This window comes from Halichoeres trimaculatus, unplaced genomic scaffold, assembly GCF_033239565.1.
Source record: "Halichoeres trimaculatus isolate MK-OKI-2021-1 unplaced genomic scaffold, fHalTri1.1 fHalTri1_scaffold_2, whole genome shotgun sequence".
NCBI lineage: Eukaryota > Metazoa > Chordata > Actinopteri > Labriformes > Labridae > Halichoeres > Halichoeres trimaculatus.
This window is the reverse complement of record NW_027437180.1, coordinates 25,554,461-25,581,501: the sequence shown is the minus strand read 5'-3', so window position 1 is coordinate 25,581,501 and position 27,041 is coordinate 25,554,461. Positions and strand designations below refer to the sequence as shown.

Genomic DNA, 27,041 nt, shown 5'->3' with positions numbered 1-27,041 from the left:
TACATTAGTGAAGCAAACAAACCATATCTGTTTTACTCCCAAGAAGGTGTCAAGAAAGCACAGAGAGTCCATGTAATGAAGCTGTGGAAATAACTTGTTTAAAGTGTAGCTGTAAAAGTGAAGCAAACGCAGCTACCATTAATCTTGTCTTTGGTTAGCACGAGACCTTGTTTTCTACTGGCTGGGAGTGCTTCTTTGGGTTGCTGCCAAAACAAGGGTGCAAAGCAAAGCAGTACACAGACACAGTCAAGGTGTGGGGGGATATGCAGAGAAAATGTGTGCAAAAAATTGTGTTAATACAACCAGAGTGAACCTGACCACAAGCAGAGAACTGCAGCATTTAGTCAGTTTTGCACTGATACTAAAGATCACACTGTTGATTATATAAACTGTAGACAAAACCTTGCATTTCCAGGAGGTTTCAGCACATCATTTTGCAAGTATCCGCTCCCCCTTATAGTGGTTACAATTATTAAACTGTCTTAATGACCACTTTCCCTTGTGGCTGAGGATTGGCAGATCCTGGAAATGACCAGTCCCAGAGGGATGAATACAATATTTTTCTATGTAGATGAAGGTGATAAATGGCTTTACATTAATCACCATTTCCTTCCATAGGTACAATTTAAACTGACCTAAGCTATAGCAATACAATGGCATTGACATAAAACAGGAATCAGACACAGAATCCAGAACAATATGACAAAACTCTGTAGCGAGGGCTCATGTTATTTAGACAGTTATATAGAGTTGAAGGTTTTAGGGTTTCCAATAAACTACGGTGTTATCTATCAGTTATCTATCTACATATGTTCACATTTAGCTTGTTTAATATTAAGTCAACAGCATGTCTCTAATACTGGGTGTGGACAAACTTACAACTATGCAAACAAACAACATCAACCCACAGCTTAAATATAACTGAATACATTTCCAGGCATCACACCCAAGACTCTGAGCACGCGCACTGCAAAATGTGTGAGTGGCACAAGTTTGAGTCCGCAGAAACAAAGGAGAAGAGAGAGGTGTCTTACCCACAACGTAGATAAAGGAGATTATCAGAGCTGTTCCTGGTTGTAGAATTCAGCGGGAGAATATAGCAGAGCTGTCATTGTGTTTTTCAGAGAGGAGGAAGAGAGATTGTTTGAACTGGGAGTAAACGCTGCGAAAATGGTGGAGCTGGCATATTTACACCCAGGGCCTGCACAGGGGGATTATACACAACGTTTTTATGTCACCCATTTGACAGCATCATCTCATGGCGGGTTTTTGAAGGCTCCCGCTCATTAGCCAGGCCGGGGCTGCATTTAACACAGCTTTGAGTTTATAAAGACAATGGCTGCCAAACCTCAGGGCCTTTAACAAACCACAAAGGAGAGGGTAACAATCAAAGTGCCCCTGCCCTGTCTTGCCAAACTTGACTGAGAAGTCACCAGATCCCAAAATGACATAACCATGACATCGGGAGAGCCCAGAGTGGATCTAAATGGATGTAAGTGAAAAGTGAAGTCAACTTAATTGTGCCTCAGAGGGTTTGTATCTGGAGTAAAGGCTGATACAGACTGAATGCTACTTAAAAAACTCATCTTTGGTTCCTCAGATGGTTTGTGGCATTCATTTATGCCCCCTGGTCAAGAAACTGTGTCACACTCAGACTACTGTGGGGATACTAAATGTAGAAAATAATAATGGCAGACCCAATTTAAACTAAAAGACATGAAAAGTCTGCACTTCTGTTTGGTAAAACCATGCCATGTAGAGATTTATTTAAATTCAAGCCCAAGTATTCCTGAGGATATCACAAAAAAAAAAAATCAAAATATGAAGTGCAGTGAAGATGAGACATTAAAAGTGTAAGTAAAGACAGACTATTAACTATGATTTTCTCAACTTATTGATTGGTAGGTGTGAAAAGGGGTGTAAAAGGCCTTCAACTTGTTTTGATCCCACTTACTTAGGGTCTAATACTGTAATCCGTGTAAATTATGGGCGTAGTGTGCATGGCGATATAGAGTTTTGAGGTGGGCCCTAAACCTCTTTCTGGGGTCTGCCTGTCAGTGAAGTCGGCCATGACCTTACACAGGCAAAACTGGTTAGTCAAACAACTTTAAAAATAACGTTTTCAGTTCACCCCTATGCAGTGTGTGCAGAGAAATGGCTATTAAAACCCAAACTGTTTTGACCCAGGTTGTAAACAAGTTTATTTGCCGTAAAAATCAACTTTGTTTTGCCTGATGTGTACTTCGTTTTTGTTGTTCCTGGAGCCAGCCTCAAGCAAATTCTTAGAGAACTGTAGTTTTGACACTTTGGAGGTAGTTTCTTGGGTTTAAATGATCTGTACACTATAAAAATCTGTTATCAACATTGTACACAGTATAACAAGTTTTTTGAGTGACAGTTGTGCAATTATACTATATTTACTTTTATATATGCTTTTAGGATGAAACATTTCAGGATATAATCTGATGATCAGTTGGTAATAGTACAGTATATAAACTTATAAAAAATGTTTTCAATGATTGGTTTCATGTTAAGTTCTTTCCTGGTGGATATGATTTATCTTCAAGTTGTATCGGTCAATGTACCTTTAAACCAGGGGTGGCCAACCTGCGGCTCACTAGCCACATGCGGCTCTTTGCCCTTCGGTGAGCGGCTCTTTGATCCATGTACAATAAATATATATTATATACATTGCTATGAGTAGTTGTGTGCCATCAATCTAAAATGTTGATATGATGATGCCAATGTTGTGATCAGTATTGATCAATACTTGGGTGATGGGATTGATACTTAAATTTCAGTTTCTTTTCTCTACATCGCTAATGTGCTCATAGCTATCTAGATAGATGGATGGAACTTTATGTCTTCTGCAGTAAAAACAGAAACTTGTCTTTGACACGGCTCCAAGAACACATTTAAACACATTTACAAACACAATTAAATGTCGCTTTAAAAATGTCCTTTCGTTTATGTGTGAAAGGAAGTGTGTGTGTGGTGTGGCTCTTTGTAGTACCACGGTAGTTTTTGTGGCTCTTGGTCTCCGACTTGTTGGCCACCCCAGCTTTAAACAGTCTTTTTTCAGAGGGTTAAATGTAAAATGGGTACTTTATTGCAAAAATGGTTAAAGTAAATTCTCATACACAGACCTTGATGTAAGAAAAGCCAAAAAATGAGTCAAGCTGCTCTTTTTGATAACCTGTAAGAAAATCAGGTACAAACACAGCTTTGAACGGCTTCTCCGTTTATTCTTTGTCTTCCTTTGCCTTCTCCTCAAAAGCAGCACAACAACCTGCTTGTGTTACAACCTCCCTTGCTCTGACGTTTAGTCACACAGCAAAGTATTTACCCACCAATTACCCACAGATACCCTTCCTCTCGTTACAGCGGGGGCCCCATAAAAGAGAAAAAACAATAACAACAGTGAAGGCTCCTCTATAGAGAGGAAACACATTACACTCAGGCAGACATGAGAAAGAGGGGTGTGGGAAAAAAGGTGGGTTGATGGAGAGGAAATTGAACTTGATTAAAAAGCATACAAAACAAACACAAACACTTGGCACACTTTGTGAATGGGCTCATCGCACAAAGCTAATACGAAGCTCTATACTCGAGCACTCCTGAGGAGGCGGGATGAAAAAGACAAGTGTTTAAAAGGAGAGATCTTCCTCTGTTTGGGCTGACATATTTACACAATTATGTGCAGGATCCAAAGCAGCGGAAGCAGCATTTCTGCTTCTGACAAGTCACAAGAAGTTTGGGTTTTTTTTTCTTTTCCTTCTAAACTCACTTTTTACCTTGGTGTCTAGTTGATTAAATGAGAGTGTGTGACACAGATCTGCAAGGTAATGTTATCTGGCAGAAGAGCGCGTCATTTTTCCTGATGGAGTTATAAAGACTTAACCAAGTGTTCATCAACAAAAAAATTAGACTGTTTCATTTTAAACGCCCACACCAAAACAGGGGTGACATTTCTGACATGCTTGAGTATGTCTGACTGGATGTTTTTACACAAAATTACAGCTCACATAATTGTTTTCAGTACAATGTGGGCAACAAGCATGGATTAAAAAAAATCTTAACTCACAGTCTCATATTGGTTACAACAGGATGATTAAAAACTCTCCATGGCTTCTTTAGATGAAGCTTTGATGTTTACAAGTGCATCTGACACCAGTTCTTAAGGATGAAATCCATTAAATAACAGTTGAGTTGTACCGCAGCATCAGCAAGTATGCCAGTATATGATAAATCTAAGTGACAGTTAAAGTTTTTGAACATGGAGTTTCAAAAATCGACTTGTTTTGATTAAATCAACAAAAAGCAAAGAGTTTGGTTCATTTAATGAGTTGATTGTTTATCAAAACTGGCAAAATGTTTTTTTTTCTTTTTTTTTTTTTTTGCTAACAATATAATGACTTTTGATTTTTACAGGGGTATCTCAGTCTGTTGACAAATGCACAGAAGTGACCTATTTAAATTGTTAAGAAAAGCTATCCTGCTGTAGACTGCTAAACTAAAGGATCTTTGTGAGGTCCTGACCAGCTTTATCCGTCCTAATCACAATCTTTTTGATTTTATAACATTAAGTATTTGTCAATACCGAGTCAAAATTCAATTCTTGCTTTACGGTGCAGAAACAGCTGACAATCCTGCAGTCCAGGAAACGTATTTTCCAGAATGCCAACTGTCACCGCTTCCCGCTCCAGTTAGCTACAGAGGCTTTTACAAAAGATCTTTATAGTTCTCTCATCTCTTGACAAATTATCACAAAAATAGTCCTCCTAACAGAACTGTTAACAAGTAAAACAATTTGTCGATTCAGTGAAACGAGTTATTTATTGATAACCATCGTAAACATATTTGTATAACGTAGAAAAGATATTCGAAGTCTAACTGAATTCATCACACCAACATTTCTCCAACAAGATGGTCAGCTTAAAATGCACTGATCAGTTAAAAAATGCCTGAACCGAAGAGATTCAGTTCAAGTCCTTCTAGCTTCATTCATGCGTGACATAAGTATCATTGCCTTTTCAGCCCATCCCTATTCTCCATGCTCTGACTCCAAAAATGTAATCAGCGTGACATGACAGTGCACACCACCGGGGTATTTTGGCATCACCTTTGTTCATAGAAGGAGTCTGATGCACATTGTCAATCTAAACAATTGTATCAATAATCGTCATCTAGAAGGAAAAATGGCATCAGAACACCTTTATATAAAGCATAATAATATACCTGAGTTGTAATGCTATGGGCAATTATATTCAAGGACCACACAGCCCTTATACATATTCACTCTCTTCACTGAAATCCATAGGAATTGCTAAGTCATCTCCCATGTCTCGAAGGCATTGGCATACAATGGCACTTTTATCATATGCTTATCAGTGTTGGCCCCCTCTCTCTTATAGAGCTCGATCTTTTGGCCCCTCAATCAGGGAGCATATTACTCCTCTGTCAGAGCAAAGCACTTCCTAACGACAGGGAAGGCCAGCTGGGACTGAGGAGAGGGCAGGAGGCACACGCATTAACATAATAATCCAACCACGCTCCCATAGGCCCCTAGGCCAGACAGCATATTAGGTAGCCCCCCTCTCATGAAGGTCCTCGCAGAGAAATAAAGCTGCTTTATGGTGAGTCTGTCAACCTGTGGGGAAGGTGAGGCTTTACCTGCACTAATTGTTGACTGAGAAAAAAAAAAATGGTATTCTCATAGCCCCTCATGGGTAAATAAGAGATCTTGTTACCAGCTCTGCATGTTGTATAATGTGAGGTATAACTTAACCTACTTCTGAATATCTCACTTGGATTAAAGAGAATAAGTAACACTGTTTCTTTCTCCGCTCCCTTTGTTGCCCTCTGCATCACATTGCAACACAGCATAACCCAGTAGCCTGACACATATTTCTGAGTGTAGGAAGCATCTCCTCGTCTCCTCATGTGTACTGAAGTGAAATTCAGGGAGACGCAGGCTTTGAGGACAAGAGAGAGACCAAGAGAGGGGGAGAGAAAAAGGGGTTGGCTGTTGGGTTCCGCACAGCCTTTCCCTGTGGCATTAGCTGGGGAGCGTTAGCAGCGTGCACTGAGGCCTGTGATCCTTTGGACTAGGGGTCCCATGGTACCTTGTGTGGCCTGCACATTTCTAACCACAGGAGACGCTCGCTATCATTGTGTCAAAGCCATCGTAATAAAGCCGAGCAGCTATAACATGCTGCTTACGCCTGGAGACACAACAGAAAAGCAATACCCAACCAACAAGAGAAACTATGTAATAAAAAGACTTAAGTTCAGCTGTTTGGAGAAACTTGCACTTTTACCAAAGCAAAACTCAGAGTCACATTAAGTCTGGGAAATATGAGGGAAATATGAAATATGGGATAGATTTGATGCATACAGCAAATGGGATATGTCATGTAGGAAAAATGATTAAAAAAACACATCAGCTGTACTTCCTGGTACACAACTGTGTTAAAAACTTAATTTTGATTGGTTAAGTCAGTCATTTCAAGGCCTGCAGTTTCACTTTGAGAGGCAACTGGTAAAAACAGACTGTCTGTAGGGATTCATCTGTGATCCCACACTCTGGAGAACTCTGATATCAATGTGCAGAAAGAGGTCTGGTCTGACCATCAACGGAGGGAAAAAAAGAAAAATTTAAAAACGAAGGAGAAGTATGAGAGAGTCTGAGGCAGGCGTTAAATTATAAACCAAATGTAATTCTTAGAAGGACGCTACAACGTTTGGAGACTGAAGATTGATCAAAACGTGATCAGACCCTGAAGGACAATCAAGATTCTGGGTTCACAAACATGAGCAAATTCTTGTGTGGGTTGGCTTCATTTGAAAGAGTTAATATCAAATATGATGACACTAAGTAATATAAAACAAGTGGGATCAAAATAACACATGGTATTTGTATCACATCTTTGTGTGAAATCATTGATGACTAGGTGATAGTAAATGACAGCAAACTGGTGCTACAATAATGTCAGTAAGTGGTCACTGTATCCTAAGCACCAGCTAATAGATCAGATGTTATGCATGATGGAAGTACACAGAACCTATTTTTAACATCTGCTTTGTGTGTGTTTTGATTATAAAGTGAAACCAATGAAATTATGGTGTAGTGCACGGCAGCTGACTGCTACAGATAGGTAAAGAAGTTCACATAGAGAAGAGAGCCAGCAAGTTTAGTTTTAAGAAGCCTGCAGCAAAGAGCTGTGCAGAGCCGTTTCATTGAGAGGCCTGTCTGTCAGAGCACCTCTTATGTGAATGTCCCTCTGACTGCTACTGTAGACCTGTCACTCGCTAGTTGGGGTCCTCTCACTCTGCAGTTCACAAACAGTAATACCGCTGTGGAGAGACACAGGAGTGAAGAGGAAAGGGATCCCCTCAAATCATTTTGATCAAGGTAGCAGTGAGGTAGACCTCCACTACCCCCCCCCCCCCCCCCCCCCCCCTCCCAGACGAGGAGACAGCTCTCTAATTGGTGGAAAGGGCAGCCTGTCCGTGGCCGTATGCACTCTCAGATCTCTCCTAGGACAGCCGCAGCAATGTGCCAATTACTGCCAATTGTTGGCCTGTGGTTGAGATGTGGACAGTGGTCCACGCGGAATAGGAGTGGAGGCCTGGCAAATGCGACCGCTGATGCTAATATCACATGACAGCAAGTTTAATAGTATGCTGTTTGTGCACAAACTTTCATGAACAAACAATCGCAATCTTTTAAAGAACTTTTTGTTTGATTTAGTCTTGGGATTAAAGCTAGCGAGAGGAGATAGTAGCAGGTAAAGGAAGTGACTGAAGTTATATCACACAAATAAGACATTCAAGAATAAAGCTGATGATTTTTTTGGTCTTCAAAGACCTTCAAAGGTGCAACCCAGACAAGGACAAAGCAATTTACACCATACAAACCAGAAATGCATTTGTTTACATTTTTCGCATAAAAGGTCAACAACAAGCAGTATGCTGGGGTGACGAGTTCAGGACAATCAAGACTGCCAAAAAAAGACTAAGAGGGGGCACCAACATTGGCTCATAACAAAATGACCTCACAGTAGCGTCAAACAAAACAAAAAAATGCATTTACATAAAATGTCAACACATGCAGTAACGTTCAGTTTAGTCTGATTTTACCATCACCTGACTTAGCCTGTACATTATGTGGACCAAATATAGCTCATGTTTGGACAGACCAGAGGGCTATTATGGGGGTCCTTTTGGCGGAAGTTGAACATATATTTCATCATCCATTATCCATTAGCTGCTCATCATGGTATAGGTCAGACCTAGAGCACAACCTCTCCGAGCAGTCACACAGAAGCGGAGAATAAAAGGTCTTTAAAACTCTGCTCACCCACAGCTCATAACAAGGGAGCCGGAAAGCGCAGCGGAGAGGAGGGAAAACAGTCATAATTCTTGTTCAACTAAAAATCACTATAATGCTCTTTAATTGTGTAGGCAAAAATCTTTTCAAAAGAGCATGGTAATTTTACCCTGTTAAATTATTCAGCGCACATTAATAACAGTCGGGGCAGCACTGGTTGAGAGTGGCTGATTTAGGAGTGATGAGCTGCCGGAGCTGGAAGACAGGAATCTCAGCAAGGCGGTTTTGAGGCTCGTTTTAAAGTTGCAATTTTAAGTAAACTGCATAAAATACCCTAACCTGGAGAAACCCTGAAAGGGAGTCCAACTGGATGCTGGTACAATAATTTCTCAGAGTCCTGATATGGAAAGTAAGATTTACGTGGACTGATTTAATAATTGTTGCTCTTCTTTCTTTTTTTTTCCTTTTTATGGTTTATCTGTTGGCATATTTAGGCATATTCAATCTGCCAGATTAAGGTTTAGCACAACATATCACCAAGGAAAGGCTCACAGGTAGGTGTTTTTTCTGAAACCTTAGATATTGATCAGGAAGAAACAAAGCATTTTAAAAAGAGACTGTCAAGAATCACACACCTCAATTAAAAAATAAATCAATTTTTAAAAAAAAAGTGTCCCAATAAGGCTCAACAGGAAATGATGTTTTGTTCGTGTTCATCTGAGCACTTCAGCTATGAGAGGCGCAGTAGAATAACAGATTAAAGGAGAAAAGGTCACATGGAGATGTTATGAAGGGCAGTGTTCTCTATGGGCTTTAAGGGATTCCAGCCAGCAGATAGCACATTCAAGAGAAAGATGCTAATGAGAATTTGCATGAGCCATGCACCAGCAAAGGTAATATACATAATTGGGGGAAGGGGTGGTGGGATATGAGGGGGGGATTCTCCATCAAATGCGGACATGAAGCAACACTTTCTGCACTAAATAATTAATACAACACAGTGCACACACACACTGCATGGGATGCATTTCATCCATCTACTGAACAATGACTTTTAAGTGCACTAGAACACAGTGAGCCTGGCAAAATATGCACAAATGTGTGCAAGATGAAATACACTCCTTACCCCTGCAAAGATGTTAAAAAAAAGGCAACAAACGCCTTCCCTAGGCAGAGAGAGCTTAACTATTCTTCTCAGTTCAAAGTCAGGGGTCTACTCTAAATATTTGTGTATTAAACATAACACACAAGATGGAATAAATGGAGGACTCGAAAAAGAGAGTGCAGGGCCTGCAGGAGAAAACAACATGGAACTGCAATGCTTCTTAATGTCAGCCTGACTAACACAAACAACCACAGTGAAAAACAAGCCAGAGCTTCAAATCTTGTAGAAAGTATAAATCAGTGTGAGTCAGATACTTTCTGGCTATAGCTCTTCAAGCGGCTGGGAATGCAGCTGGTTTGGACTGAAAAGTATCACCACTTTGATTTAAAGACACACTGTACAAAAAGATGAACAAAGAGTTGAAAGACGGACGACAATCACACCTAAGTTGATGCATTTCAGTTACAGCTTTCGAGGTATGCATCAAGGGCCAGTCCAAGGCCCCATGCAGCATGATTAAATCTGAATCCGCTGACTCTTACACTGTTTGTTTGTTTATTGAGGCAAGTCAGGGGGTGTTCTAAGCCTCAGAACTGCTTTAAAAGCTGATCTGGCTCCCTTAGACAGTGCTGCATCCGACTTCCTGTTGTCGACTCGCAGTTGCCGCGGAAAAATTGCTGCTGCAGCCTTAGACAACCTACAGCACTTTGTATGCCGAAAGAAAAGAGTTAATTAGAAATACAAATTCTCCCAGATTGTTATTAATGGGAACTGTAGAGTAAGCAACACATATTTTGTGCCCATAAGTAATTCTCAGGTATCTTTGATCTGTGGCCCACAGCGGATGCTGCTGCGTGCCGCTGTCTGGCTTCTGGGACTCTGCCAGCGCCAGACATCTGGCTACTTTGTTATCATTGGCTGATCTGCTCCCAGGAGGCCACTCTTGTGACACCAGGCAGAGAGTGTCCTGGCAAGGAAAATTATCAGCACATTTTGAGTGGATTAGAGTTCCAAAGTGGTCTTCAAATCTCTACAGGGGTCTGGTGAGCTGCGCTCCACTGGGGGTTCCTCAGGGCTCTGTTTTGACAACACTGTTGATTTGAAAGGCAGCAAGGGTACGACTCCCACTGTTGCATCACAGGTTTCAGGCAGCATCTTAGGAAGTGGAAAAAAAGACCCCCAATTATGATCTGTCAGATGTAGACAGGGGGAAAATGCACCAAAGGCTTCCTCTGATTAGTGTGGGGAAGCTGGAGTAGCAGCAAATGTTTCTACTTGAGTGCTGTGAGTCATCTGTACTCCAGTGTCATATCTGGCAAAAATGTACTAAGTCTGCATTTGATTTTTACTGACTAATGCAGTTTTGCTGCTCCCCAAATTCTGCAGCTATGAAATTTTCAGTCACGTATATAACACCTTTGCCTTGAGCTCTTTTCTCTTTTTACTCAAATATGGCTCCGTCTCAAAGGTTGTGTCTGACAATCCGTTGCACAAAACACTTGTTTAGAGGTCAAAGAAAAGAATGCTGCATAAGCACAGACTTAGAGGAGTTAAAAAAAAGCCATGATGTGACAATCTGAACCTTATTCACAGGATTGATTGAGGTATCGTGTCTTCTCCTTTTTTTCTCTTGGCGTTTCCATTTGTGAATACAAAGCTGCGGTGACCCATAAATATTACATGGTGTGGAGATGCAAAGCAGGAATTAATGACTGGGGTGTGTGTGAGAGTGTGTGTCTGTGTGAGGGAGCGTGTGTATGGCAGGTCCCTGTGGGATTCTGCTTAGACAGGCGGGTATGGTGAGGGTGTGGTCTCTCTCTCTAACCCTCTATACTCTCTGTGTCTCTCTGACACACACACACACACACACACACACACACAAAGTATAGAATCCTCATCTACTGGGCTGCGAGAATTTGGCCTGTGTGCTAACTTGCCTGTCAGTAGCTTTGTACTAAGCGGTGTGGCATCAATTGCACTTAAGTCACTCATTAGGACACTTGCAGTTGTCCTGCTCAGAAAAATGTTCCCACGAGTAACTAGTTACTGACATATCCTCTCTGTTCCTGAATGAACAGTTAGCATAAAAATCATATAAACTTAATACTGATCATGGTAAATAATCTTAAAATGTAACTCTTGTAACTGTTAGAGTTATATCTGAATTGTTATCTATTTTGTATCTCCTCCAGTTTAGAGCTAGATTAGCCAACTAGCCAATAACTTGTGTAGCAAATAGACAAAAAATGTTTAAAAAAAAAAAACAGTTAAAAAAACGTTAAAGAATCTTCAGCTTTATCAGGACAGTCAGCATTAACCTGATCATCATCAATCAGGATGCGATTGAGGTCAGAAATAAATACACGCTATGTTGGTCCCTTTCAACTCTGCAGAATATTCTTGCTGCAGCTGTGAGGCAAAATAAAAACACCTCTGCTCTTTTGAACGGCATAACTCAATTCCTAGAAAGCTTAGTTGTAAAGTAAACACGACATGCATTTTGTATCAAAGACAATCAAAATATCACCAAAAAGATTTCAAGTTTAAGTAGTGACCTACGAGCTAAGCATACAGGTGCAGTAAATCAACAGCTAACCACAGCACAAAAGCATTACAGAACATTATCTTTGAGAGCATGAACTGCCACAGACTTGTGGACGAAACTAAATACATAGAGGTTGACAGAACTAGTTAAATGGGTGGGAACCATAGACTGTAAAAAAAAACTTGACGACCGCTTGCTCGGCTCGAAGTGAGGTCTCCACAAAAAAACTGCTCCCCCTGGTGGTTGGTTGCAGTATAGGTTAAAAAAATCTGGCTTTCCAGTCATTCCAGATGGGCTGTGGTCAATCTTTAAAAAATGAATACTCCTCGAAGAAATGTTTCTCATGTCCAAATGTTGAGGTGATTTGAAGATATCATTCTTGTATTCAAGTCTTATATTTTTCTGAAAAGTTTTGTTTTCATTAGTTAGTTATACAATCATTAGTTATACAAGGTTAAAAACGAGGCTTTACGTACTGTTTAATGATGATTGACAGCTGCTGTTCTTGTGTATTTTTTTCGGGGATCATAAAATATGTAGGGAAGTAGAGTCAGGAAGTGATTAGACTCTCGAAAGGAAAAAATATATATATATTATTTTTGTCACCGAGCTCCACTAAGATTCTCCCAGAATCCCTCATCCTCTCTACTGCGCAGACTTGGGCTGCAATTGCAACCAATGGCTGGGCCTGTGATGGGGGTATTTTGGCTTCAAAACCGTACAAAGATAAATAGTGGAGCCACACTGTCCACTCTATATACAGTCTATGGTGGGGACCAACTGCAGGTAAGTCAGCACTGAGAGACTGAAAAGACGTTGCTTTTAAAAAACAGAAATAGACACTGTACAAGACAAAAAACGCACTATTAAACTGTCTCCTGCCACAATGCTGTAGCAATGCAGCTTTTATTAATCAACAAATCTACTCAGGATCAGTGGGTACACTTCATATACAAATTTTAGTAAGGCAACATTGTCTTCATGGTCAGTAACATTGTTGATGTAGTTAAAAACTATTGGGTAATGCCAAACGACTGAATCATAAACATTAAAAACAAAATTATGCAATTATGATTGGGGGAAAATGAATAAAAGGCTTTTTAAAAGTGCTAAATTTTAACATTTACTATGCAACCAAGAAATGTGGTTTCAGTTTGCTAGTTGTGAAGATTAGCTTTTTTGTGCCGATGTGTTTTTGTCTCTTTATGTCACACAAAAACAAGTTTTTTATTTTTTTTACTGATTTATGGGTGAAGTAAGGAATCATCTTTTTGAAAACTTGATGTATAGTTTCATTTAAGAATAAACTGGGACAATCTTAGTTGTAGTTCAGCTTTTTTTTCTGCAATGCCCAACTGTTTCAACAATATCCATTCATCAAAAGGGCCATGGAGGGTCTGCTATTCAACACAAAGCTGTTACCCAAGTTATGACTGCTTACTGTATTTCACACAGCGTCATAAAGCACAGGTAACATGTGACAGGGCACTCTGAGGTAATGACAAAGTAGCTATTTGAGCAAACAAGAAAGAGATAGAGGAGAAGAAAAGGCACGGAGAAAGAGAAAGGGAAGAAGGAGTGAGGCAGAGAGGCTGAGATCAGCTTTTCCTCTCTGCTTAGCATGATGAATCAGTTGAGGAGGGGCCACTTGACACCTGTCACCTAACCAGCCAGGCACAATTACCTCCATGGGGAGGACGGGGGACTTGCTGGGGAGTTGTGCATAGCTCCCAGTGAAATAGACGAGCGTTTGAAGATCATTAGTGTTACAGGCCCTGTCTTCGTGGCCCTGTCCAACCTCCTGAATGGCTTGCTTTGATCACCAAGCTGCGTTTTTGTCAATAGTATGGGTACACCGCATAAATTATAAAGTTATACACACAAAGTCAGCAGGTAAAACGCCACAGTCAATTTCTGTTTCGGACACAGATGGGGCAGCTGATTGTAGGTAATGAGCGTCATTGCTCTGTAGCCAATGAGAGCTGCGACAGAGACTTGTGTTGCTATCATGTTCAGTCCAATGGCAGAGTAGAATGCCCATGCATTTAAAAAAAAAAAAAAAAAAAAAAAACTCCAATGTGAAACTCCAAAGAGGAACTTTGCTTTTGTGTACATTTTTGATTCTATCATGATTTTGAATTTAATATTTTTATAATATAAGACTTGTTTGTGTTGACTTCATGTTTATGGTTTGATGGTTTAAGAATAGAATAGAATAGAATAGAATAGAATAGAATAGAATAGAATTCCCGGGGGGGGGGGGGGGTATTTTGTCACAGCAGCTCACAGAAAAGTGCAATAAATGCAAATTTGAAGGAAAATAGAAAAGTAGAAAATATAGAAAGTATTTCTATTTACATATTTACATTAAGAAAAAAGCAGGTGAATATGACAAACTTTAACAATCATAGGCAGTCTATGAGATGAGCACACTGGCTATGCTTTTACTATCTACAGTGAAATTAGGTGACACTTTTTAAAAGCATATGTGAACTTAAAATGTACTTGGCTAAACTAGAAATAAAAATTTTGAAAAACATTACATAACTGAACAAGCAAAAAAGTCTTTGCAGGAAAACTTCTCAAACCATTGGTGAAGGACAGTTCAAGTGTAACTGTATGGAAGATTTCAGATACGTCACACGCATACTGTAAAGGCAGAGTGCCCTGCTCAGTATTGTGTTTGTCAGCGCACTGCTGTGCTTTGAGAGAAGAAAAATGATCATTATAGCTGATGAGGCGAGGGCTCCGAACGATGACAGTGTGACAGCAGCGAGCTTTTTAATTTGTCGGATCAGATTGTGACATGCTCCATCACAGGATGGAGGAAATCTTTTCATTTGTGCAGTAGAGAGAGGGGGAAAGGAGGTCAATTAGCATCAACCATTAGACAACCCAGTGACAAGCAATATATTACTGCGTGGGACAGTCAAACTAATGAGAGAGGCAGAAGAAGTGTTCACTCAGGTTGGACAGAATTCTGCAATCATCCTGCTTACATTAATCACTTGTATAGCATATGACATACATACATCCTTTAAAGTCATATTCAGTGAGGTGCAGCTTCTCGTATTCATCGTATTCTCGTATTCACCATCCTGTTTCTTGCCAAAGGTGCGTGTGTCATGTCAAACATACTGTATAGAGCCATGTGCATCAGTGGTTCACCAACTGTATATTTTGCTCTAATTCATGCTTCAATTCAAACTGTTTTTATTTATTTAATTGTCATTCAAGCTTAACCTGAAGGTGCTCAATGTGATAGTAAATGGCCACAATGATTTTAAGATCAAAAAGGCTTCCACCAATAAGATCCTAGCCAAAAGCAGCATGAGAGGAAGGATCTCATTTTATCAGAAGAGACAATCTCAGACTGAGTTTTTTTTCCCTTTTTCTTTTTCTGGGCAGCCTTTATTTGACTGGCTGTCAGGTATAACGTGCCGCTCTAGATATTGATCTGAAGTACCTTAAGGTATGTGACATCATTATAAGGCTTGACCTTATCATTTGCTGCCCTGCGGCCAATAGGCAGGACTGGGCCAGAATCCAAACCTCCTCCCCCAAAGGTGAGTACCTGGTGGGTTGTAGGGAAATTGGTGGAGGTGTTATTTGTTTTTCTGACCTCATGGCACACCTCACTCGCAGGGTCTCTGATCAGCCATGGCCTGAGGTTGGTCTCACAACTGGACCAGGTTAGCTGGCTGCTCTAGTTAGCAAGGACAAATTGACACAACCTATACTGTCATATTAATTCTGATACACTATTGTACAGGAGGTTGAAGCACATTCAAATCTAACATTGTAAATTTCTAACTTTTTTTTTTTTGTTAATTCAAGACAGGTGCAACTTGTTTTCATTTATATTTTCATTTATTTATTCTATGATGGTGTGGTCAAAGTTATGTAAAGTTGCGTGTTAGCCCTCCAGAGCTGTTACTGTTAAAACTGCAGCATAGCTCTTTGTGTGCTACAGAATTGTGTGGCATGCAATTGCGTTTGCCTTTTTATTTTGACATATTATTTGCAGAACATTTATTTGAATTTTGTGTAACTTTTTGTTGCATCAGCGTTGTTTTCTACCCTGTTTAGCTAAAAGTTGGCTTAAATAGAAAGATATTTTGTCTTCTTTTACAAAAGCAGGAACTTTACTGTTTTGGTTCCAGATATCCTGACATCCAAAGAAGAAGCAGATGTTTTTTAAGAAATTACCTCAGTTAAACCGTTAAAAGATGAATCCAACAAGTTACCATAAGGACAGTAGTGTACTTAGCCCCAGAGTAACTTAGATGCAATTCTCAAGTTGGTGGAGAACAAATCAGAGCTCAGTAACTACTCCATTGTTCAGTTGGTGGAGTCAGAAATCAGAAACCGTTGCTTTAACTGCCAATGTAAAAACACGCTACTGCAAGCCACATTGCGATAATACTTAATCCAATCACTTCTTTGTTTACATCTTTGTACGCTACCCCCTAGTGGCCAAAAGAACATTAATACAGATCATCATTATGGTTTTTACCCCGCTCATATTTGAACGGCATTAACAATTCAATATTATGGAAGGTATTAAGATGCATCATTCATCCATCTACAGCCCTGGCCTTCATATCAGTTCTTCTTCTTCTCTCTTTTATTCTTTATTTTCAAGGCTGTGCAGAGAAGTCGGTATATATTATGGAATTTTAAACAGTCACCATATTTCTGAGCATTTATGGCATTTTAGAGGTGATAATATCAAACTTTTGGTTTAGTTTAAGAATTATGTGTTTGTTGATAATCCAGTTTCCCAAAGCCCTTTATTCTCATTGTTAAGTACTTTGATTCCTATCAGAAAAGAGGCCTTGTCTATGGCAGATCCACATCAGCACATATGACTAAATAAGAATATTTTGAAAAATGCTGATGCTATTTTTTGGCCACAAGTCGAAATGAGAACAAAAATGTTTTCACAGCTTGTACACCAGTTGAGTTCCATTTCAAGTGCAGTTTTTGAAACCTCTTTCATTATCTCAAGTTGTGATGCACTTGTTCCCTGTGAGAGCTCCAGTACAGTGTGTGACATTTAGTAAATCCTGAAGGCTTCTACCTTTTGTTGTATGCATTTAAACAACACATTAAAGCCAGAATGTTCCTCCTGGAACCTGTCACATTTCCCAGGTAAAGCAGATGAATAAATAAAGCAGCGCTGTTAGTGGCTGAACCCCCTCCCACCCCCCCTTCCCTTCTTTGTGTGATTTGCTGTTGCCTTGAGATAGATCCTGATCTCTTTGTAGACCCTCTCCCAACAAGCATTGACCTTCTGCTCTGACATGTAAAGAGCTCCACGAGATCAGAAAGGGGAGGGGGAAGCTGTGAATGAAGGCATCAGCACTGCGAGCAGCTAAGAGACTTCATCCACTTCACTTCCACACTCCTCTCCCTCTCCTCTGCCTCTCAGTGCAGCTTTCTCTCTCTGTGTTCAGTGGAAAGCGAGGATACCTTGTTGGCGGCACAAAGGAGCGGTTCTGTAATAAAAACAGCTGTCTCTGGTGGTCTCGGTGTAATTGGGATTGTTAACGTGGAGAGCTCCTGAGGGAGACTGAGAGGAGTATGTCTTTGTGTAAAGCACACAGGCACCTCTGCAGCACGCCTTGATTCGGATGGAAGTAAGAGAGTGAGGAGGAAAAAAGCAAACAAGTCACCTGAGTTATATCAAGCCCTGCTGCATGTGCGCTCTCTATTTTACCTGGGCTTTACTTTTGTTTTTAGGCAGTGCCGGTTTATTTATATGTAGTGCACCTCCTTGAAGCAAGGCGAGCCTTTTCTTTTCACAATACTACTGAGGGTTTGTGTTTTTAAAGGTAAGGCACCTTCCAGCGTTACGACAAGCCTTTGTGTGATATCAACATTCTCTTAAATTACTGTACCAGTGTGATGACACAAATTGAAGCCAGAAATGTGCAGAGCTGTGGGGGGAATGTGGCAAGGTAAAAGAAAAAATATTTAAGAATGTGAGATCAAATAGTGTAAGATATGGAGATAAATCCCTCTCATTTAAAGTCCTTTATAAATGTAAATTATCTGTTTAGAACGTACCAAAATGTCTTTTTTGCCATCTGTGTATTTGATTCCCCCCTAAAAAAACTTTTCACAAATTATTATTTTTTTGTTATAAATCAAGAAAAAAAATCATTTAATTTGAATTTAAGGTACAATCAAAACACTTCCAATCAGATACAATCACTGCATTTTATCAGCAGTCTCTAAAAGATATAAAAGTGCACGATTCTCTCCAAAAACTCCTGGATTGCCACTTGATCCTGATTCTATCTGCCATGTCAGGCCCTTCAAAGGTAATTCTGTTAATCACTCTGACTTACTGTCCTCCCCCAAACTTTGAGTGAGCTGTTGGCATGAAGCCTCAGGTATGTGAACACACACAGGAAAAGTGCTGAAAATGTACTTCAAAGTCAATTGCTTAGGAGCAGCTCCAGCTGATTTATTTGACTTAAGATATACTTTTTTTGTGTGTTTCATTGTGGATGAAAATTTCATACACCAATTTAGAGGTGGTGAAATATAAATGATTTCTTTAAAGTTTCATCATAAATCAGTCTGTCGGTATATGTGAGCAGACACTGATTGCTCCTTGATGTCTCCTGAGCCTGATCCCTTGTCTCCTGGTGTCTGCAGGAGGTGGCTGCAGCAGCGCCTGTTTTTCCCGCTGGGGAGGAAACCTTTTTTTCTGCAGCTACATGGCTGAAATGCAATGTAAAAATTAAAAAAAAAAGAAACACCAAAAGGCATGGGGACATAAAAACGGCAATTTGCATCAACAGTTTGAAAGATAAGGTTTTTCAAAATGGATCTAACACCGCTCACCAAGACACGGAGTGCGCATTGGAGCGCGTGAGCCGCGACGTTGACGCTGCAGCATCGGAAGGCTCGATTTCAGAGCTCTCAGACTTTTATTGCAGCGTTGCACACTTACAGGCTGTGGCCACATACAGAGACATGTATCATGTAATTATGTGAAGCCCATAATTAGGAAGAGATCACATACAATAATCTCTAGTGAAACGTGCAATTTAATGCGATGTATATTATTAACTCATTAGAGGTGATCAAGGGGTCAGCGGTGCGCCAGAAGTGCTACAAGATGTCACACCTTCTCGCCCGCGCGCGCACTTACGCGTGTGTGTGTGTGTGTGTGTGTGTGTGTGTGTATGTGTGTGTGTGTGTGTGTGTGTGTGTGTTAAAAGTGGGGGTGGATTCAAAATATTACAGACATAGATAAAAAGAACAAGTGTTATTGTTTTCCATATGGGCTAACCTCCATGAGACTTGCATAATAACAATGATCTTCCCCTATAGACGTGACCGTATTAAATGATCAAATTAGACACCACTTGTTAATTTCAAGACGATTAAATGTTTTAATCACGTTAAAGAATATGTGGCTTAATAAGAAAAGAGATAAAACAATAGCCTGTTATGACAAGTATAAGTACAATAAAACGGTTGTGATTTGGATAAATAATTTTATCTGTTTCTTTTCGTCACTTATTATGTAACTGTAGCGGCTCTGTAAATTGTAAAACAACAGTCATGAAATAATGCAAAATTATGCAAAATAGACGGAAATTATCTCCATGAGTTAAGTCATTTGTTGTTGGTATTTTTGAAAGAAACATTTTTTTTTTTTACAAAATAAAAATAAACACTTACTCTAGTATAAAACACATTTTATTATTCTTATATAATGACCACACATAAGAATAAGGGCAGTTGTCAATTAAAGGTTTTATTCCGTTTATTTCATTTAATTGTATTATACGTAATGTGTTTTGTTTTGGTTCTAAAGCTTTAAAAAACTGTTACTGGATTCACGGTTACAATCTGTTTGAATTTTGACCTAAAACGTAGAAGGGAGCTGTCCATGGTATTTACAATTAACGAAATTTAGATTGCGAAAGAAACTAAAACGTGACAACAATTGGGTATTTTTTTAGGTGCAATAAATAGAAATTCTGTAAAGTCGCTGAAGTCAATAAGACACACTGGTTGTAACGAGGTGTTGGAGGTAAGCAGCAGAGTGATTTGAAATGAATGCTTTGTCGCACACTGCCCATGCGCAGAGTCCCCAGCGGCAGCAGCGGCGGCGGTGAGGGTGGTGGTGTTGGTGGGGCTAATGAAGAATAATAAATCATGAAAGGGTTTTTCAGGTACAGCTGGAATGTGTGTGTGTGTGTGTGTGTGTGTGTGTGTGTGTGTGTGTGTGTGTGTGTGTGTGTGTGTGTGTGTGTGTGTGTGTGTGTGAGTGAGAGAGAAAGAGAGAGATGTAGAAGAGAGACAAGAGAGAAGGTGTGTGTGTGTGTGTGTGTGTGTGTGTGTGTGTGTGTGTGTGTGTGTGTGTGTGTGTGTGTGTGTGTGTGTGTGTGTGTGTGTGTGTGTGAAGAGAGAGAGAGAGGGAGAGAGGGAGAGAAAGAGAGGCGGAGAGAGACTCAGTCTGCCCTTCGCCTCAGAGCAGAGGCAGTTCGGGTCCCCGCAGCATTCAACGTAGTCGAGGAGGTACAGTACAGAGACTGTCACCGCCATTACTGCTCACTTAAGCTCTTTTCGAGACGGAAACTTTTTCAATAAAACCCAAACAGGTCAACGAAAGCGGCAACAGTTTGTAAACTTGAAGTCTTTTGGAAATCCTGAGAGACAAGAAGAAACTTTTTTATATTTTTCTGGCGTCGTTTTTTGAGGAGTTTTGAAAAAAAATATCCAAGGCAGAAAACAATATTGATAAAAACAAGGTGGAGACGGTTGAAGAAGAAAAAAAGAAAGTTTTTTTTTAATCGCGCCACAAGTCCAACAAGGAAAAAAATACCTGCTGCGTTCAGTTGCATGGCTACTCTCATTTGCCAAAAAAGCTCGTCTAGTTATAATAAATAGATGTGGTAACTTCAGTGTTGGACCGTCTTCAGCCCTCCACTTTTACTCGGCAGTGACTTGAGATTCCTGCGAAGCAATTGGGCTTCAACTCCGTACCGAGGAGGCGGAGTCTTAACTTATTAAAAGGAACTTGCCGAGGCTCGGACGCCCGCAAATATGATGATGATGTCTCTGAACAGCAAGCAGCCTTTCGCCATGGCTCACACCAGCTTGCCCGAACCCAAGTACTCGTTGCACTCGTCCTCGTCCTCCACCTTGACTTCCAATGCACCCTCGTCCTCTTGCTCGTCCTCCCGACACAGCAGCACCATCATCAGCAGCAGCGGCAGCAGCTCGGAGGCGATGCGCAGAGCCTGTCTCCCAACCCCACCGGTACGTATTCTGCATAATCACTGCTTAAAGGCACATTTTGACAGCCCACTTTTTTTGCTTGATGTTTTTTTCATGTCTGCACAGCAAATCACCCAACACCTCCATATTTTTTTCCTCTGCTCAACTTATGTATTCAGCCGGCTTTGCCTCTTGTATTAATTTTTATGACCTGGGATGTTGCATGTGTCTTGTTTTGTGTGCTCCCCTTTTTAGGATTTCTTTTTTTCACATTCTGGAAATGTTTTAAACCGAGGAGTGGAGGGAGAATTCCCTGCTGACAGTTATGTGTGCATTCTATTTGCAATTGCAGAGCAATATATTCGGAGGCTTGGATGAGAGTCTGTTGGCCCGGGCTGAAGCTCTCGCGGCGGTGGATATAGTCTCGCAGACCAAGAGCCACCACCACCCTCCACATCACAGCCCCTTCAAGCCGGACGCCACCTACCACACCATGAACACTCTACCTTGCACCTCGTCTTCCTCCTCTTCCTCGGTGCCTATTTCTCATCCCTCCGCCCTGGCTGGTCACCACCATCACCACCACCACCACCATCACCACCAGCCCCACCAGGCGCTGGAAGGAGACCTGCTGGACCACATCACTCCGGGACTGGCGCTGGGAGCCATGGCGGGGCCGGATGGCTCGGTGGTTTCCACGCCTGCGCACCCTGCCCACATGGCGGGCATGAACCACATGCACCAGGCGGCCATCAACATGGCTCATGCCCACGGGCTACCAACGCACATGGGCATGAGCGACGTGGACGCCGATCCAAGGGACTTGGAAGCGTTCGCGGAACGGTTTAAGCAGAGACGGATCAAACTCGGGGTTACCCAGGCGGATGTAGGGTCAGCTTTAGCCAGCCTGAAGATTCCTGGGGTGGGCTCCCTCAGCCAGAGCACCATCTGCCGATTCGAGTCCCTCACGCTCTCCCACAACAACATGATCGCTTTGAAGCCCATCCTGCAAGCGTGGCTGGAGGAAGCGGAGAAATCACACAGGGAGAAACTTAACAAACCCGAGTTGTTCAACGGCGCGGAGAAGAAACGGAAGCGCACATCGATAGCCGCGCCGGAGAAGAGATCACTGGAGGCCTATTTCGCCATCCAGCCGCGTCCCTCCTCGGAGAAAATCGCAGCGATCGCAGAGAAGCTGGACCTGAAAAAGAACGTGGTGCGGGTCTGGTTTTGCAACCAGCGACAGAAACAGAAACGGATGAAATACTCAGCATGCGTCTAAGAATCGCCTTAAACCCCCCACCCACTACAAAAGACTTGGGAACTGTTTAGGGACGATTTGTATCATATTTCCTATCCTACACCTTTTTTTCAATCATCGATGACTGTGTGCTTTCGAAAAATTCCTAAAATTGAACTAATGACTGACGACTAAAAGAGCCCACAGTCGCGTCTTTTACTTGCTGAGAGGGGGAGAAGTGGAGGAAAGTTGAAGCATCGTTTGAAGAGCAAGTAAGAACATTGTTTCCACACTTCCTATGCTTCTGCTTTTAATGACTTACAGGACTCTTCTGCTTTAATTTTTACTTCAGATTAATTTCCAATGAGGACTACTTTAGTTTGCGTAGGCAGAAACACCCCCAATGAAAGAGTCGTTTCCACACAGCACAGCGGGGCTTAGTTGAACTCAAAGCACTTGGTTTGGTGACTCTTGTTGTTGATATTTCTGGCTTATAGGATAAGCCACCGTTTTCCCTCCAAGCTGGTGACGATGCAGTCTGACATTTATTCAGGGTCCATGAGGGGGATTAAAGGGACAACACACAAGCTAATTATTAGATTACTGCCAAATAGCCCTGTGTAAATGAATTATCTACTTGTCACACACTTCATTTTGTGTTTAAATGTGTAATTAATTCCACTTATTTTGTTACCATGTGTAAACAAAGTCAGGGATCTATTTTTAAGATACCCAGGATTTGGGGCTAAGGTAAAGGGTTTCTTTGTTTTTATGATTATTATAATAATAATAATGATGATGGTGGTGAATTTTAGGCCTCAGTATGTGGAGATAAAGAAATAGTGCGTTATTTGTAAGACTTAACAGATTTTCGCCATTGAAAAATATGATTTCTCGCCGGCTGCAATAAGTTGACACTCCAGCGTGGGCCGGTATCTTATGAACTATTTATTGAGTGAGGTCATGTTTACTTCATTACATATTTATCGGGATTCCCCCTCCCTCCTCGTTTTGCCTGAGAAAATCAAATTCTGACAGCAAGTAAAGCGTGTTGTTCAGCTTTTAAAGGGAAACGACTGTGAAATTTTACGGTCACAAATTTTCATTTTTAACATTTGAGATGGTACAATCGAGATATATATGAGATAGTATTCTCTTTTTTAAAATTATTTTCTGTATGTTTTCTGCTATTTATTTGTATAAATATACGCGCATCATTATGACGTCGTTGCTTGTTAAAAAATCACCTTGTTTAAGTAAAATGATTTTTTCTTGAAGAGAAAACAAAACAGCTTCATGGAAGTATACGTGTACAATGTAAATATTTCATTGAACCAGTCGATGCACATAAATATATTCGTACAGGTTTTTGCTGTATTGCTGTTTTAGCTGAGGTAACTTATTTCTGTAATGTATGTTTGCTTTTGGGTTTCCCTGGTTAAATTATTCTATTAATTTATGACATCCATGTAATTTTAATTTATTTAATTATTGAACTGCAATATGTGTTTCATTAAAGAAAAAACTTTAACATTTAATCGGAGCTTTTTTCCATGACTACACTGTGTAATGTGCCTCATCCAGACTTATTAATATTCTTTTATTTATTCATCTGTTTATTTATTGATGAGGAGGATGGGAACGCTTTAGCTGTGGGCTGCACAGCTTTTAACAGATGTGTTGTGGATACTGAAAGCTTATTTGACTACCAATTCTGCCAATATTCTTTAACAGACACGACTTTGTGGCTACCTAAAGGTGTCAGGTTTAATATTTGGGCCCTGACATAGAGCCTATGAGCAAAACACCAACCCTAAATCCAATTTAAACACTACGCCGTTTCACCCTCTTTCTGGTTAATCTAAGAGATAGATAATCAAAATGATCAAATGTAATTAGAGTATCTTTTTTTGTCTTCTTCCTTCAGGCCTCCCTATAAAGCAGGCCACACAGGAGAAGTCTTTCTTTCTTTTATTCCATCAATGTTAAAGACACACGTGCTCCTCTACCGCCTTGCTGCCAGCTTATGCAGCTCACTGTTGCCTTACCTGAGAGCAAATGCTAATATTCTATTAGAGTCTAATCAGAGGGTCTATGGAGAGCTGGATGGGTCCCTGGAGCGCAGACTTGCCAGATGTCAGCCCGCCAGAAAAACAGCTCGCCTGCCAACGTGCCCGTCTCTATTTAAATACACACTCTAACGTGCTGAGCTTGTGCGTGCATGCGGGCACACAAGCTCGAGCTTTGATGCAAAACCTTTGGTAAGGAGTTAGATATGAGGAGAGGAGGGTAGGGGAAAAATAGAGGAGTATTTTGAGTGTCATGTCCAGAGCAGAGTTGTTGTTTTGAGGGCTTCAGGGCTGACTGGCTGGCTGGCTGAGCGCTGAGTTAGCGTTTCAGCACCATGGACAGATACCTGAGAGGCTGCAGGAGCCCAGCATTTGCATTTCTGAAAGCTGTCCTCCACCTTTACACTGATTATTTACAGCACCTGGAATACATTTGCATGGGATTATTTTAAGATAAATGAAAGAATGAATAAGGCAGAGGAAAAGAAAAATACAATTATATATCTTTTTTAAGTAGTTTAAGAGTACATTTTAAGCTATGCAAAACAGCGTGTTACCTTAAAAATTATAACATGTACATGCATGCCGACTATGCATAACTTGCCCTACGACGGGTAAAATGCTTTTAAAAAATTCACATTTGTGTTTATTAATTTTGAAGGTGTTGATTACAATTTAAAATTCAAAAAAATTTCAATTTTTAATTAATATATTGAAATAAGTTCTAATAAATTGTTTCCAAACTAAAACTCAAACCCTCAATGACACTGATCCACAAACCAAACAGCGCTGTCCTCCTCGTGACAAATTAAGAGTATCAAAACGAGCGTTATTAATGAGACAGCAATGATGGTTCATCAATTAAAAGATGCTCCTGGTGAGTGCTTCTAATTTCCCCTAAATGAGCCATTCACTTAATACGTTAATAAGAGCGAATTATTAAATTACACATCGAATTATGAAAAGCAGATAATTATGAAGAGCGAGTTAAGCAGTCATTAGCTATCCCTGTTAATTACCGCTGGTCAGGGAGGGCTGCGCGTGAGGGTCTCATCGGGAATTGAAATTAACTTTATGCAGCGAGCCTCGCTGCTGCTCGACAAGCGCGCGAGCCCTGCACAGACAGACTTTATAGAAAGACAGGTCATCTACTCATCTGCTGCTGCTTTATTTCACATATTTGGCCAAAATCGATCTGATTCTGGGATAGCGAATCAATGAGGCCCTTGCACCATAAAAACAGCACACATACACACAGAGAGATACACACATGGAGCATAAGGCCTCAGCAGCACAATATAAAAATCGAAGGTCCCTTTTCATATAATAAATACGTGAAGCAAACACTTTACCTTAAAGCCAAAGACACACGGGCTCACATTATGCTCCATACATTGAAGCATCCATATGACGACACGGGAGATATTTTACAAAACGAAAAGGGCAGCACTGTTTCCTTTTGTTATAATTACGCCCTCTGTTTTATTTTTCTCTCTCCCCTGAACATTTCCCCCTCTTTCACAGGGATGCCGATGAAATTTTAATGAGGCCAGGGACTGTCGGAGCTCCCCCTGGGGACCTGAGAGTAGAATATTTTAACTGTACATTTACGCCAAGTGTCTGCCTTCAAAGACGCGACTGCTCTCGAATTAGACGAGCCATAAAGTGAGCGCGCGACACACACCATATAAGCCTTTATTTATCATCTGTTGGGCTCTCTCTGCACCGTCAAAACACTGTGCAACACCCTGTCAGATCACATGGCTGCTACTTGGATGTTAAGCGGCAATCGCCATTTGATATTGTCGCCAATCAGTTGTTGTTGATGCAATATTAATCAGCCATCAATAGTCGTTAGTTTGTTAAGTGTTTTCCAGAAACTAATCGATGGGGCAGCAGTGGATGGCGAGGAGGATTTTGGTGGGATACTTTTTGATGCAGGATGGCATGCAAAGAAGGGAGAGCCATACTATATCTGCCAGTGAAATAGCTTTCTCTCTCTCTCCCTCTCTTCGCGCGCTCTAACATAATCGCACGCGCACACACGTACCAGCCACGCGCATACTCATAAAACGCACGAGCTGACGCCAATACAGCCAATACAGCACTTTCCGACAACGAAATATAATCCAAATGTTCGCTTTGTGCGGTTATTATGAACTACATCATATCAATTACAATTCATGGTCACTTCTCAGCAGTTTAACACTAAACAGATAAAAGAAAAAAAAACATGGTGTAGGTTCAACTAAAACCACATTATGTTTTTAGAAACAGGCCTTCAATTTGAAATGTAAATGCGCAAACCTGAGGTACGTTCCAGTCATGCGTAGAAAGAACTCAGCTGTATCAAAAATTTATAAGACGGATGTATTAAGACCTATTGCTTTGATTTTGGAAGTTTGTGCGTTTTCTTTTCAATACAAGAAATAAAAATACATTTTTCTTTGGCAATTTTATGTAGGTTAGACATGAAAAAGGGAAGTAAGAGAATGGAGAAA

The 27,041-nt window shown here is 40.7% G+C and overlaps 1 protein-coding gene and 1 long non-coding RNA gene across 3 annotated transcripts in view; one reads left to right on the top strand and one right to left on the bottom strand.

Annotated features, from left to right (window-relative positions):
- LOC141811346 (uncharacterized) overlaps positions 1-27,041 on the bottom strand; it is a 210,593-nt gene that overhangs the window by 125,163 nt on the left and 58,389 nt on the right. The gene's annotated exons all lie outside the window — the stretch shown is intronic.
- Positions 20,463-23,949, top strand: pou4f2 (POU class 4 homeobox 2). The gene is made up of 2 exons (XM_074692934.1): positions 20,463-21,273; positions 21,584-23,949. Exons 1-2 carry the CDS (start codon positions 21,058-21,060, stop codon positions 22,511-22,513), a joined length of 1,146 nt encoding a protein of 381 aa, XP_074549035.1. The 5' UTR covers positions 20,463-21,057; the 3' UTR covers positions 22,514-23,949.

What these genes read in the sequence shown, in the direction of transcription:
- pou4f2 (XM_074692934.1), top strand. Translation starts at nt 21,058, where the DNA reads ATGATGATGATGTCTCTGAACAGCAAGCAGCCTTTCGCCATGGCTCAC. An exon ending in CCTGTCTCCCAACCCCACCG is followed by an intron (nt 21,274 to 21,583) that starts GTACGTATTCTG and finishes TTGCAATTGCAG; the next exon opens with AGCAATATATTCGGAGGCTT.